Source organism: Colletotrichum godetiae (genome assembly GCF_030913485.1).
Source record: "Colletotrichum godetiae strain CBS 193.32 chromosome Unknown BDP55scaffold_58, whole genome shotgun sequence".
NCBI lineage: Eukaryota > Fungi > Ascomycota > Sordariomycetes > Glomerellales > Glomerellaceae > Colletotrichum > Colletotrichum godetiae.
In genome coordinates, this window is record NW_026851306.1 from 78275 (window position 1) to 91218 (window position 12944).

The following is a 12944-nucleotide window of genomic DNA, read 5'->3' on the forward strand; positions in this document are numbered from 1 at the left end:
TTCTCCAAGCCCCATCTGAGAATGCCGGCTGCGCTTCGGTTGAGTATTGCGACGTTGCTCTCCAGGGAGGGGCTGATGGCCAGAGTGGCGATGTCGTCCGCGTACCCGAATCGCGCGTTCGGGTCGTCTTCAAGTATCTCTGCGATGTAGAGCAGAAAGGCAATGGGAGATAGTGGTGACCCCTGAGGCAGCCCGCATGACAGCGGGAAGTACTCCGTTGTGCTTTCTTCCAGTCGGACTCTAGCGGTGCGGTTGCAGCAGAAGCTAAAGATCAGTCTGGTCAGGCCATGTGGCCATCCCTGCTGACGCAGTCTAATGACGAGCCGGTTCCGAAGGACGGAGTCGAACGCCCCTTTTACGTCCATAGTCAGAAGTGTCGCCGTGAGTCCTTTTAGGAGGGCCATCTCGATGTCGTGGGTGAGGCAGGTCGTCAGATCGACGGCTGACCTGCCTTGTAGAGCCCCGATCTGTTGCGGACTGATGATGCGCTCGACAATCGCCAGGGACGCCATCCTTCTGGCTATCAGTCGCTCTAGTCCCTTGCCCAGGCACGAGAGGAGCGCGATCGGCCGCCAGGACCCGGGCTTGGAGGCATCCCTGCCGGCCTTCTGGATCATGACCACCTCAGCTCTGCGGAAGGGCAGAGGAAAGTGGCCGGCCCGCATACAGGACTGGAATAGCTGCCTGACCGGTTCCGAGATGACATCCCAGCATGCCTGGAGGAGGCGTGTTGTGATGCCGTCCACACCAGGGGTCGTTGTCTTTGTTAAGGTGGCCGTCTTCACTTCTTCTCCGCTAACATTGTCCTGCCAAGTAATCGCTCGCCTCGGGACGACGGGTACGTCAAACGGGTCACCCGGTGCGTCATCTTCCGCACTAAACCTGTCGAGAAGGGCTCCCCGAAGCGCTTGAGCCTTTTCGTTAGTATCCTCGATCGTCTGGTTGTCCACAACCAATGGGGGTGCTCTGGTCAGTAGGCTCGCCTTCCGCCAACCCATGATCTGGTACAGGTCCCGGTCTGAAGCGACTCCATCGATCTTTCCGGCCCAGTATGCTCGCTTAGCCTTCCTCACCGTGCTCAGGAACGCCTTTCGTTTCTCCATTAGATAAAGGTGCGCATCTTGCTCCGTCTCCCAGGCTTGTTGGTTGCGGGCAGCACGGTATGCTCTGTGGGCCTCTGCGCATTCCTCCGTCCACCAAGCCGCGCCTTTACCATGTTTTCCTCTCTTCTTGCCGACCGCCTCAATGGCTCGGGAGAAGAGCTCGACGATGTGACTTGCCTGCCCGTCCAGGTCTTCCGGAGTAGGTTGATCCCCCAGATTGGGCATCGCAGCTAGCCCCCCTTCGATCAGGTCTCTCAGCCGAGGCAGCGCCGAGTCGGGCACTGACAGTGGCCGTGGCTGCGGGTGGCCCTCTCCCTGTGACACTGGGCGTTTGAGTAGTGGTATGACGGCCACGATGGCCTCGTGGTCAGCTCCCGGGTGTAGCTGTGGGCTGACCTGCGCGTGCGCAAAAGGGATATTAGAGAAAGCCAGGTCCAGGACATGTCCGCAATCCTGGGTTGCCACCCCAACTTCGCTGATAAGAGAGAGATTGTGGCCGTCTGCCCAGCCTGCGATGTCATCTCCCCGGTTCCCGTTCCTCGTCCCGGGCTCCCAAGAGTAGTGATGCGCGTTGAAGTCACCCGCGATCAAAGCTCGCTCCGGGGGTTTGAGTTCTAGCAGTATCCCTGTTGTGCGGCTGTGGGGGTCGCGGGGTTGTCTGTACACGTTGACGATAGTCGTCGTTTTGTCGACCACCAGCCACAGTACGTCTCTCGTGTGGACAGGCCTCTGCTGCTCCACCGTCATCCCTATCCCTTTGCGTGTGTAGGTCAATACTCTTGGTCTGGTTCCTTCGCTGTCCCAGAAGTCGACCGGGACGAAAGAGTCGAAACCCGGGTGCGTGTTCAGTTGCACGTTTCCGTCCTTCCAGCCCGTCCAGGGTTCCTGGACGAGGACCACATCTATCTGAGCCTCCCAGCAGAGCTGCAGGAAAGCCGTGTGCGCCGGGGAGATCTTTCCGACGTTGCCCTGCGCAACGCGTAGCATCCGTGGGGTCGCCGCTCTCGGCTTACGTCTCCGAGTCGAGTTCGAGGTGGGTGTAGGCATTCGCGACGTTGTAGTTTGGCTTCTGTGCTGCCCGTTGGCTCCTGCTTGGCATGGGTAGCACGGGACGGTCGATGGAGGTGTTGTCGGGGGAGTCTTCGCCTTCGCCTTCGTCCGCCTCGTCTTCATCCATGCTGCTGCTGTCAGTGCTTCCGTCACCGAGGCAAACGATCGAGCTTGCGGAGGGCGTTCTCGTGCGCGCGCGCTTGGCGCCGGGTTGCTGGTTCTGGCTGGTGGAGGTAGGGACGCCTGCCGCCTCCTGGCTACTGTCGGATCGAGTAGCCTTGTACAGAGTGTCCGATGCTTTCTGGCCGGCCTTCCGGATCCGAGCCCGCTCCTTTCGACCGGGAAGGGAGACGACGCCGTTTACGGCCGAGGGCCTCGCTGGGCAGTCTGTGTGGCTGGCTTGGAAGGGGCCGCAGCAGTTGGCACATTGGGGCCTGGCCATGCAGGGTCCCGTTTCGTGTGAATCGGAAGGTCTTCCGCAGTTGCTGCAGATCGGTCGTCGTCCGCAGAACCGGTTGGAGTGGTAGCCCTGGCAGCCGGGGTCGTGTCGGATGAGCGTCCTTCGTTTCTTGACGGGCAGAGATCTGCCGCTTTGGTTGAAGAGCCTGAAGGGCGTGACCTCTGATGTGAATGATATGAGCCAAGATATTTCGTTCGTGACTGGGTTGGGCCCAAGGCGGGACGGTCGAGCAAGGACAGGCTTCTGTCCTGTCTGTGCGAAGACCTCATCTTCAACGAGTGTGGCTGGGTCCAGGACGTCCCCGCCAATGCTGTGTAGTTTTGTTGGGCATCGCGGCACAACGTAAGTGTACCACTTGATAGGCGTCTCGACCTGGTGGGCGCCGAGGCATTCCGCCAGCTTTGCCTTACTTGCAAGTAGTCTTTCCTGTATTTGCTTGTTTCGCGGCTTCAGAGAGTAACCTGTGCTGATATGGTAGACGTGGGGAAGGTCCGCTAGCCCCAGGCCAACGGCCTTACAGACGATCTGTCGTACGGCGAACGGTGCGATCTTCCGAGCGGCCGCTAAGCTTTCTTCCGGGACGCGGGCAAAGATGCGGAGGTCCTCCTTCGGCTGCGCCTGCGGCTGATCCTCGGCGGGGAGTGTGGCCTTCGGGCGGGCAGAGCTCTGGCAGCTCTGGCCGCTCCGGGTCGCCGCAGTGGTGTTGCCCGCCATCGGTGCGACGACAGCCGCCCAACTCCGGGCCGCTATTGGGCTTGTCTCGTGATTGATCAGTCTCTTGAGGGTTTGAATGACATAGGCAGTGGCTTCTTTCGCGATCTGCTTTCTAGAACCGTCAAAGCTGGCGACAACGCTGTCGACGGACCGTGCAATGGTCAGAAAGACGTCTTTCCGTGCCTCGTACTGTCTAGCTTCTTCTGCAAGGGCTGTCAAGACGGACCCTGTGGCAGATCCGCTCGGAGCAGATGCGGTAGAGGCTGCGGGCCCCTCGGCCGAGGTAGGGGCGTCGGTGGTGGCATCAAGCTGGCTTCCCGTTAGGCTGGGCCGGGTCGGCTGTGCCTCGACGTCGCGGCGTCGCTTAGCTCTTGAGGTGGGGTTCGGCTCCGGAGGTGTCCCGGAGCCTGGTTCGGGGTCGGCTTGGTCGGCCGACATCAGTCCGGTGCCCGACGGCGGCTGTGAGGCCATCGCGGATGCGGGCTCCGGCAAGGGGAGGTGAAGAGTTTTCGGCTGTTAGTAATTTGGTGGTAGGCTCACTCATTCACTAACAGCAGATGCCAAGAAAAATTAGGCGAGAGGGAAGTTGGGGTCATGCATGTAGTCCAGTAGATACTGTCATGTTCCATCATTCAAGGCAGATTTCCTCGTATGAATTTCATAGCTAATTCGAGCAACTCGGCCAACATGATCTTGGCGCTCAGAATGAGGAAACATCTCCCCACCCTGGCTCAGCCATTACTCATCAAAGAGGTTATGACTTGATAGATGACTTCGTGTCCACAGCAAGCAGTCCGAGCCATCAGTTTTCGAGTACATGTATGCACACAAGTGTAAGTTGACATTTCTTCCATCATCGGAGACAGGCTGATAGCGGATCAAACACCGGGTCATCGGGTGTTCTTACCCCCTTCACCCACATTTACCCCCGGTGATGTGTCCGCGCCGCTGCTGGGGGTCGATGTTTGCTTTCCCAGCTTGCTTCAAGTCGTTGGGTGGCGGTCCTGCCTCATCAGATGGACCACGAAACGTTGGTTGCGGATTTCTTTGGCTCGTCACGTCTGACTTTGACGAAAACCCATTTCGATCCAACGGTTGTCGAATTCCGTGCATAACATATTTGATTGGATAATGCCGTTCTCGCACGTTTCCACGACCCAGTTGTGAACTACCAATTAGATAATCCAAATATCTCATCCCGAAGGCTCAAACATTAGTGAATTCATCTCCAGAGCCTTCATTGCCAATGTAATTTCATGTCGCCTCCTGATTCGTGTCTTTCGTCATCGTGAGGAGACCATTACCCTATGCGCTGATACTTTCATGTTCAAATGCTTTTGTACGCCGCGATAAACGATAGAGTTTGAACTGTCTTAAAAGTGAAATACATCTAAGCCGTCATGGGAGCTGTAACGTTTTGGTGGGTGATGACGGATGCATTGACAGAGGGTTCAAGGTGTTGATGCTTCCCCTGGCTTGTTGGCTAGATCTATAGCCCTCTAAATCGCCATCTATGCTCCTCGTAAATGTCGAAATGTGTGTCATTTGCGTCACCGATGGGCTTATCGTGCTAGTGGGCGATTGTGGAGGCGCACTTGGTGTCTGACGTCTTTGTCCAGCCGATTTGTTGGTCGCCCCTGACAGAGGTCTTCGTGAACCTTGGCTGCCATATCTTGAAGTTCCTGAGCATGCTAAAAGGGGCCGCATAATTGGCACACAAGCGCATATGACCGCAGACGTAGGCTCGGCCAAACTTAGAAGAACCAGCGGGACGGCTTGGTAGAACCCATCGATGCCGCTGGTAGCGAGAGGCAGACTGGCGATTCTTAACACCGAAATCCCACTAGTGCTATACTTTGTTCAGAAAGATGATTGATGAACACGCGGATCAAATTACTCACAAAATGCCCACCCCAAAACTAGAGATTAAACCGGCTTTTTGCATCGCTGCAAGGCGCATCCGTCCTACAAGTGCCAGTGGCAAGATGAAGATGACGATATCCGTTGAGAGATGCACGGCGGCATTGACGTAGCCGAATATGAGGTAAGTCTTGTCCGCGGGGTCAGGAACATACCCTGGCTTCAGGAATTCTTTCATGACGATTCCGCCAAAGACGAGCAGTCCTGAGAGTGCTATGAACATGATGCCCAAGAAAACGTCGCAAAACAATATTATATGAGGCAGCGCAAACGCTCGACGGAACTGGAGTAGGAAGGTTGCTTTGATGAAGCCGAAAGACAGTTGGTACAGGAAGACTGTCGCTACCAAGTACTTGTTTCAATGTCAGTCAAAAGCTCGCAATATGGCTGTCACTTCAGTATCGTGTGTTTCCAGAACTTACGCGGGGATTCTGTTGTAGTTGGTCAAATGTCGATCTCCAGAGGTGCAACCCAAGACTTCCGTAGATTGCATCTGATACGATGAAGAGAGTTAATAAAGCAATTGAATAAGAGGAGATGCCCTCCTTCGGGTTGTTACTTACTACATAGTACCATAGTACCTTGTATTATCACGAGGATCTTGTACCATGGCGTTAGTTGAAATTGTGACTCTCGATAGTTCGGAGATTTCACACTAACCGAAGACCATATAAACATGGAGTCATCGAGTCCCCATCCTCGCAAAAGATAACCCCTGATGTAGACCCGAATGACCATAAAGACCGCGACCAAGGCAATAAACATTGACGTTATGCCGACGACCAACGGCTGCCTCGTTTCAGTCGGCAAGGATGCTCCTGGTCCAACCCCTCCTGATGGTATCGTGGCGTTGTTCATGCTGAACCTCACGGCCGAGACGGCCATTACCCAGCGAAGTAAGAGACCGGCAACGACCTGTAGATATGGGATGTTCGATATAGGCTGTGTGAATGGAGTTGTACGCCTATGTTTCTTTCATGAACCCAGCGGCATTCCAGAGAGATCCTTGAATCGTGTAAAAGGAATCATGCTCACGTCCAAGTAACTGCGGTGTTCATGGGGTGTTGTCGAAAACAGGGGACTAGGAATCAGGAATCAACTTGAAAGAGGAGATCAAAGCCAGTTTGCTTAAAGCAAGCCTTCCAAGTATGAAACTGGTGCAATTGAGTTGCCGCTATCTGTCGGGCTGGCCGCGTTTGACGCCGGATTTGTCTTGGACGGATGCGGCCGCCGCGAACTGCTGCGTATCTGCATTCCTAACCCGCATGCGGCTTCGGGGACGCCATCCGAAGCCCGTCATTCAAGGGAAGCACAGGCTATTTGGATTTCCTTCGTTCGATCGCTCATCAATACCCAAAGACTATGTTTTAGCATGCGTTGATCCTTTGTTACGGATCTTGGCCCTTGCATAGCGCATCGCTTTTCATTCGGTGCTACATGTAGGTAGGCAATTATCCTTATTTCGAGGGCCAGGTACCATGATCCCGCGCTTGTTCTTTTGAGGAGTTCAACTACTTCCAAATCGACTACTAGCACCACTGTCACCACCGCCGCCAAGCCACTTTATCTTGTACCGCGGCTTGTAGTCAGCCTCGGGAAAACGACAACAGCAATTTCAGTGGTGATTTTGGCAACATGCACTTCCAAGCGATTCGCATGTCCAATCTCGTTGTCTAAGAAGAATCTCTCAGTTCATTACGTTCTTGCTATCTCAACTATGAGGTATGCGTCTAATGTATTATGTATCATCGCTCCAGAAAGAATGGCACCTTTAATGCCATATAATGTTAACCCCTTGCGCCATGCTCTAAAAGTAACACGCCCATCTGACTAATCCCACCCATTTTACAGAGTAGGCTTGAATCTCCCTCTGATACGCTCGCCGAAGATGTAAAAGACGAGAGGAATAGGGATAAGGGCGACCGAGATGAACCCCAGCAAACTGTTACCCCATCCGAGTCCGAGGGCGTTGTACATTTCCAAGCCTCCAAGAGGAAGAAGGGCGCCGGCCAAAGATCGCAGTACAGCTAGCGCAGCAGTGACGGAAGCTGCGTATCGTGGATAGGTATCGAGAAGGTAATTCTGAATGCACATCTGTTTCTCATATCAGCAAACGCCATTTCTTCAGGTGGATAGTAGTGACTCACCATGACACCCATGAGCCCAGTGGCGAAGATGACAACTCCAAGCATGGGAACGATGAAGTGAACCCCCTTTTCAGTGGTCCACCCGTAGATGAAGAGACCGATGGGAAGAACCACACCGCAGGGCATGGTAAGTACCGGAGTAAGACGAGCCTCAGGCCTGTGAACGAGTCCCTTCTTCTTGTTCCTGATGACGATGAAGTCGGTGAGCGCGCCAAAGACGCCGACGCCAATCATCATACCAATGCCGGCGGGAAGGAAAGTAAGACCGATTGTTCCCTCGTCGAAGCCGTATTGGTCTCTATAGACGAAAGAGAAGGTCGTGATGAGCAAGTACAGGATACCGTATGTGATGGCGACGTAAAGAGCCATGAGGGTAACGATCGGCGTGACGAAAAGGAGCTTTACAGGTCGGATGATGGCGTGCTGGAACTTCTTCTTCGTGGTTTGTCCATCGTCGAGCTTGCTTCTGAGGTTCATGTTGCCGGTTTCCTTGCGAAGCCTGGCTACCTTGCGTTCGAGAATGAGAGGAGCGAAAGTCTCTCTCATCATAAACCACGAGAGAGGAATGAAAATACCGCCCTGTGATATGGTCAGCATCCCGTGGGCCATTCGGCTTTCAAGTTTCTTGGGGGTTACATACCACAATAGTCACAAGCCAGTACACCCATCTCCAGCCGGCAGCCTTAATCAGGTAGCCTCCGGCAACGGGACCAATACACGGGCCGAGGAGGGGTCCCAGAGCCCAGGCGGACATCGCACGACCTCTCTGCTCGATTGGCATGATATCCGCAATACTACCACTGCCAATAGTGACTGGCACGGCACCAGCCAGACCCATGAGGAAACGGAATGCCATCATCATGGCCATGTTCTGTGACAGAGCCGTACCGACGGTAAAGATGGTAAAGAGAATGTTGCCATAGATGTAAAGCCGCGCGCGACCGAAGACCTCACTCATAGGGGCAATGATGAGGGGACCGAAGGCAAAGCCAAGAATATAAACTGAGACGACGAATGTCGCTACCGTGGCTGAGGTTTCGCCGAATTCGACCATGATCTTGGGAATGCCGGGGGCGAACATTGAGGATCCCTGCGAAGAATGTTAGTACTCGGTCAGCTTGGATGTGTACTCCTAGGACATCTTACGAGCGGTCTGTGAAGGTTAGCAGGTGAACTTCGTCAGGGAATAGAGAAGGAACTGGGCTTACGTGACAAAAGTCAACATCGAGATGGTAGCAATGTTGAACCACTTCTTCTTCATGGGCCAGTTTTGAGGGTTTTCTGGATCGTCGGGTCCATCCCAATCCACGACGTTCGGATCTTGCTCTGTCTCCTTGTTGGCATCTTGTGTGTTTTCTGCTGACTCCTGGCGAGACTCGGGTCTGATCGTAGCGCCTTCGAGATCCTCCGAGGCGTTAGGGCTGATTCCTTTCTCAACGTCCACATCTCTCGGGGTCGAGTCCGAGGGCTTGAGATCCGCCATAGTGTGCTGTGATGTCGAGGTACTGGGCCAATATGTATGTGTGTCGCATCTGAGTTGATCGTATAAGTCGTTTGCTGAGTGTAGTTTCCGGCAGTGCAGTCCGGTGTAGTCGCTGTTCGTATGTAGAAACGAGAACTTCTTGGCTTGAGCCTCAAGACTAAAACTGAAAAAAAATCAATGGGAAGACGGTTACATTATATTCGTTGCGGGAGATCTAGAATCGGACAGCAACCCCGGGCTTTCGAGAAGGGGTTCAGCTCCAGGTGCACAAAGTTGTGCACCAGCTGGACCTTGCGCCGCACTAGTTCGTTGGTTTCCCCATTAGCACACCATCAATTAAGAATCCGAAAGCGAGATACCCTGACAAGCGATCGCGAGCCACTCAGCGATTGGACGACATTGATGGGCGCAGGGATCAACCCCCCTTGAATATCAGACGGCCTGGAACCATTTGATGAAAAGAGGCGGCACTGACATGGCAGGACACGGGGCATTGCGTACTGACGGTTCGTTCTGGCGCAGAATTTTCCTCGCTTTCTCGCTGCTATTGTGGCTCAACAGTGTGTCGGTCTCATTCCAGCCTGATTGCTGCCAGAAGACCGAGCGCTTCTGCCAAAATATTAGACGAGCAAGCTTGGGTTTCTGGGGACCGCCCAGACTACCGGTGATTATTCTGCTCCCTAAATCCGGTAGGATGGTAGCCTCGACATCTGAGTCCCTATGTCCGTATTTGTACAGGAATACAGAGGTAGGAATTGGTAACACAAACTCTGGTGTACGTATAGAGCCACCTGTCTGGCGTATCACGACTTTAATAATGGGAATTGATATACGGGCGTCGCAAATTGATACACGGGCGTCGCTCTTACACGGGCGTCGCTGTTCGACCTTTTGATTAGTCCAAAAAAACAGTACCTCCCTATAAAGGCGGTGAGGGTGACTGTACTAACATGGCTATTCCTACTATCCTCTCTAACCTAAACTCTAGTTTGAGATTTATAAAAACTGAATTATAGTAATATAAGCTTTTATAAATCTCAAATGGGCAAGGCTTCCTTTTACTATATATTTAAGATATATAGAGAGTAAATCATAGCGACGTTAGTACTATATAACCCCTAAAATAGCCTATTACTTAACTACTTCTTCCGACGTAGTTATAAAAATTCATCGTTATTATAAACTACTTCCCACTAGCTCCGTTTCCTCTAAATACTAGGCTATATTGGCCGTCCACTTATATAATTCCCCGTTATCCTCCCCCTACTAAGAACGCTAGACTGGCTCCTTGTTTATTGCTAGGATAAAATTGATATCTGGCTTTGATTTGGCTGACTTATCTCTTTTATAAGCCTAGCTAGTGTCGATTTATTTTTGCTCCTAAGTAGGCGGCCTTGCTTTTTATTATTTACGCCTTAGCTGCTATAGGTAGTACGGGCTTAATTAGCTAACCGGCCTTTTTTAAGTAAGGTTAGTTATGATAGAATAGGCTGCACTATGTTCTTTGGCCTACTGTAGAGGGATATAGTAATCTTAGGGTCAAGGATCTGGCGGTATAGATCTAAGGAAGATATTTCTCGAAAATACTACTGAGGGTATACTTCTTATTTACTAAAAGTAAGTAAATTTAATATTTTAGAGTAGATCTTATAGTAGTATAGGATACTTAATTTAATCGAAATAGTATAATCTAGATTATAATATCCGAGGGGGGCTAGGAATAGCCTCTTGCTAGACGGTATTACCTTTTTTATAAGCCGGCCTTACGTCCTAATTAAGGTAAAATACTTTAAGGAAAGTATTGTTCGAAGTTCGCCTAGGTATTTAAAGCGAGTACCTATATACTCCCGGCCTATAAGTACCTCGTCCTCTATATAGGCCTAGTAAAAGTATAGCTCCTGATCGCTAATTATATCCTATATAACGTCGATAAGCCGATATAGGTGATTAAAATTATTTAAAAGATAACCCTTAATGTTATTATTACTTAATTTAGTGTTAGAGGTAATGCGAATACTAAAGTTCTGGTATTTTTGGATAGAGTAACGGGCCTATTATGCTCTTAAAGGTAAGTATATTGCGTAGAGGTATTAGAGGATTAGGCATTAGTCGTTAAACTTTTTATAGAGCTTGGTCTAGGCTTTCTCAAAAATATGCTTAGTCTTAATAAAAACAATAAGCTTCTATATTATAAGGACCCTATAATACGTATAAGGGAGGGGCTTATTAATAGGCATATTAATATAGGCCTTATCCTTATTACTTAGTATAGCTATTATTTATATTAGTAGCTAATATCCCTCGTTATTAGACCTATTACTATTACTATTATAACTACGGTCTTTAACCTACTTCTATTTAGCCCTAAATATAATATTAGAGTTAATATAGTAGATATAGAGTTATTACTGAACGTCCGGGAACTACTTATTTAATATAGCCTTTATCTACTTATCGTAATTTATAATAATAATAGTAGGATAACGGACTAAGTATTAGTCTATAAGTTAGCGGATGTTTACCGAGAGAAACCGGAAACCCTTTAGTCTCTCGTTATTAATAAGGCTGAACGCGGCGTTATAGATAGATCCGAGGTAGGTCTACTTAGTAGCCTGGAAGAGAGGGAGCTTAAAGTGATTAATATTATAGGTATTATCGAAGCTAATCACCTTAGGGAATCGCTTCCATATTTAGAGATAATAAGGAAAGGTCCAGATAAGGCTAATAAGGCGGTTTAGCTCGTCGTCTACCTATTTCACTATATATAGGATGTCTCGCTTATTAAACAGCTTAATTAACGTTATAATTAGCGAATATCCAGCTAGTTTCTCTTGGCTTATACAAGCCCTAGTATTATAGATATCTTATTAGGTAAATAAGGACTTTAAGAACTACTCTTAGATAATAGTATATATATCGCAAGCCTGAATCCTAATTCGTTAACTTATAATTTTAATAATATCCTAAATTACTTTGGTAAGCTTATAATATAAAGGGTGTATAGAGGCTTTAAGGCTAGGGCCATGATTATGCTGATTGTACTGGGGGTCTAGATAATAATATAATAGCCACTTATCCTCCTCTTAAGCCTCGGTAATAACTTGCTATTTATAACCGTATTTATGAGACTTATATTATTAAATACTAACGCCTTTTATAGGCCTAGGCTTGTTAAACCGATTATATTAGAAGGTGTATTAAATAATTTGGCCTTAAACTTTATACCTATTCCGTTTTATAATATTAAATCCATTAGCTTTTATAAAGTTATTAACTCGGTTAAAGAGGGTATTATAGGTTTACTCTAGATTGTTAGGAATTGGTAGGTTTAGAATTTAGGTTATAGGAAGAGAGGAGGATCGGTTATTTAGAATATAGTAAGAGGCTATAGTTCGGAAAGACGCTATGCTTTAAGTGGAGGATGGCCGTAGGGGTGAATAGGGTAGTAGGTTAACTTAGGGACCCCATATTTCTTACTATTGACGGACATATTCTTATTATCGGAGTAGTGCCGTTGTTAGCTATTGATTAGTCCTAATAACCTATTTAATAAGTTAAAGAGTACTACTAAACTATTTTATTATAAGATAGGAAGGTTATTAGGACTATTTGTTAGGGGGAGAGGGGTTATGCTCTAGATAAAGTCGTAGGAGGGTAGTCCGCTAGGTTTTCGTTATTCCTTTAGGGAAATAGCAAATAAGGTATAATATAAGCTCTATATTAAGGTAATCGTTTATAAAAGGTCGTATGTCTTATAATATGCCGGCTAGGAGCTTAGTAATAAGGTCGCGTTACCTTTTAAGATTACTAACTCCATAGAATTGGCTGATGCTAGGGCGGCTGCTTTCTAAAGAGGGAGATAATAGTAGTTAGCCGGATGATAGTAGGAGGCCGTAATTAATCAATAGTCGCTCTCGTAGAGGGGGAAGTCTCTTAATAGGGGTATTATTTTAAGATTGGCCTTAGGGAACGTCTCTAACTCTAATTACAGAAGCCATTATAGGCAAATACTATAAGTTAGATTTCGAGGCTTAATAATATAACCTAAGCGTAAAGGGAGTAAAGGA

The 12944-nt window shown here is 49.3% G+C and overlaps 2 protein-coding genes across 2 annotated transcripts; both read right to left on the reverse strand.

Annotated features, from left to right (window-relative positions):
- Positions 1-4725: 4725 nt before the first annotated feature.
- Positions 4726-6105, reverse strand: BDP55DRAFT_562467 (uncharacterized protein; the record flags this gene model as incomplete). The annotated part of the gene is made up of 5 exons (XM_060570157.1): positions 4726-5176; positions 5229-5599; positions 5670-5740; positions 5811-5847; positions 5908-6105. 5 exons carry the CDS (start codon positions 6103-6105, stop codon positions 4726-4728), a joined length of 1128 nt encoding a protein of 375 aa, XP_060424387.1.
- Positions 6106-6599: 494 nt separating this feature from the next.
- Positions 6600-8877, reverse strand: BDP55DRAFT_619620 (polyamine transporter 3; the record flags this gene model as incomplete). The annotated part of the gene is made up of 5 exons (XM_060571319.1): positions 6600-7341; positions 7395-7973; positions 8035-8484; positions 8541-8547; positions 8603-8877. 5 exons carry the CDS (start codon positions 8875-8877, stop codon positions 7093-7095), a joined length of 1560 nt encoding a protein of 519 aa, XP_060424388.1. The 3' UTR covers positions 6600-7092.
- Between the last annotated feature and the right edge of the window lie 4067 nt (positions 8878-12944).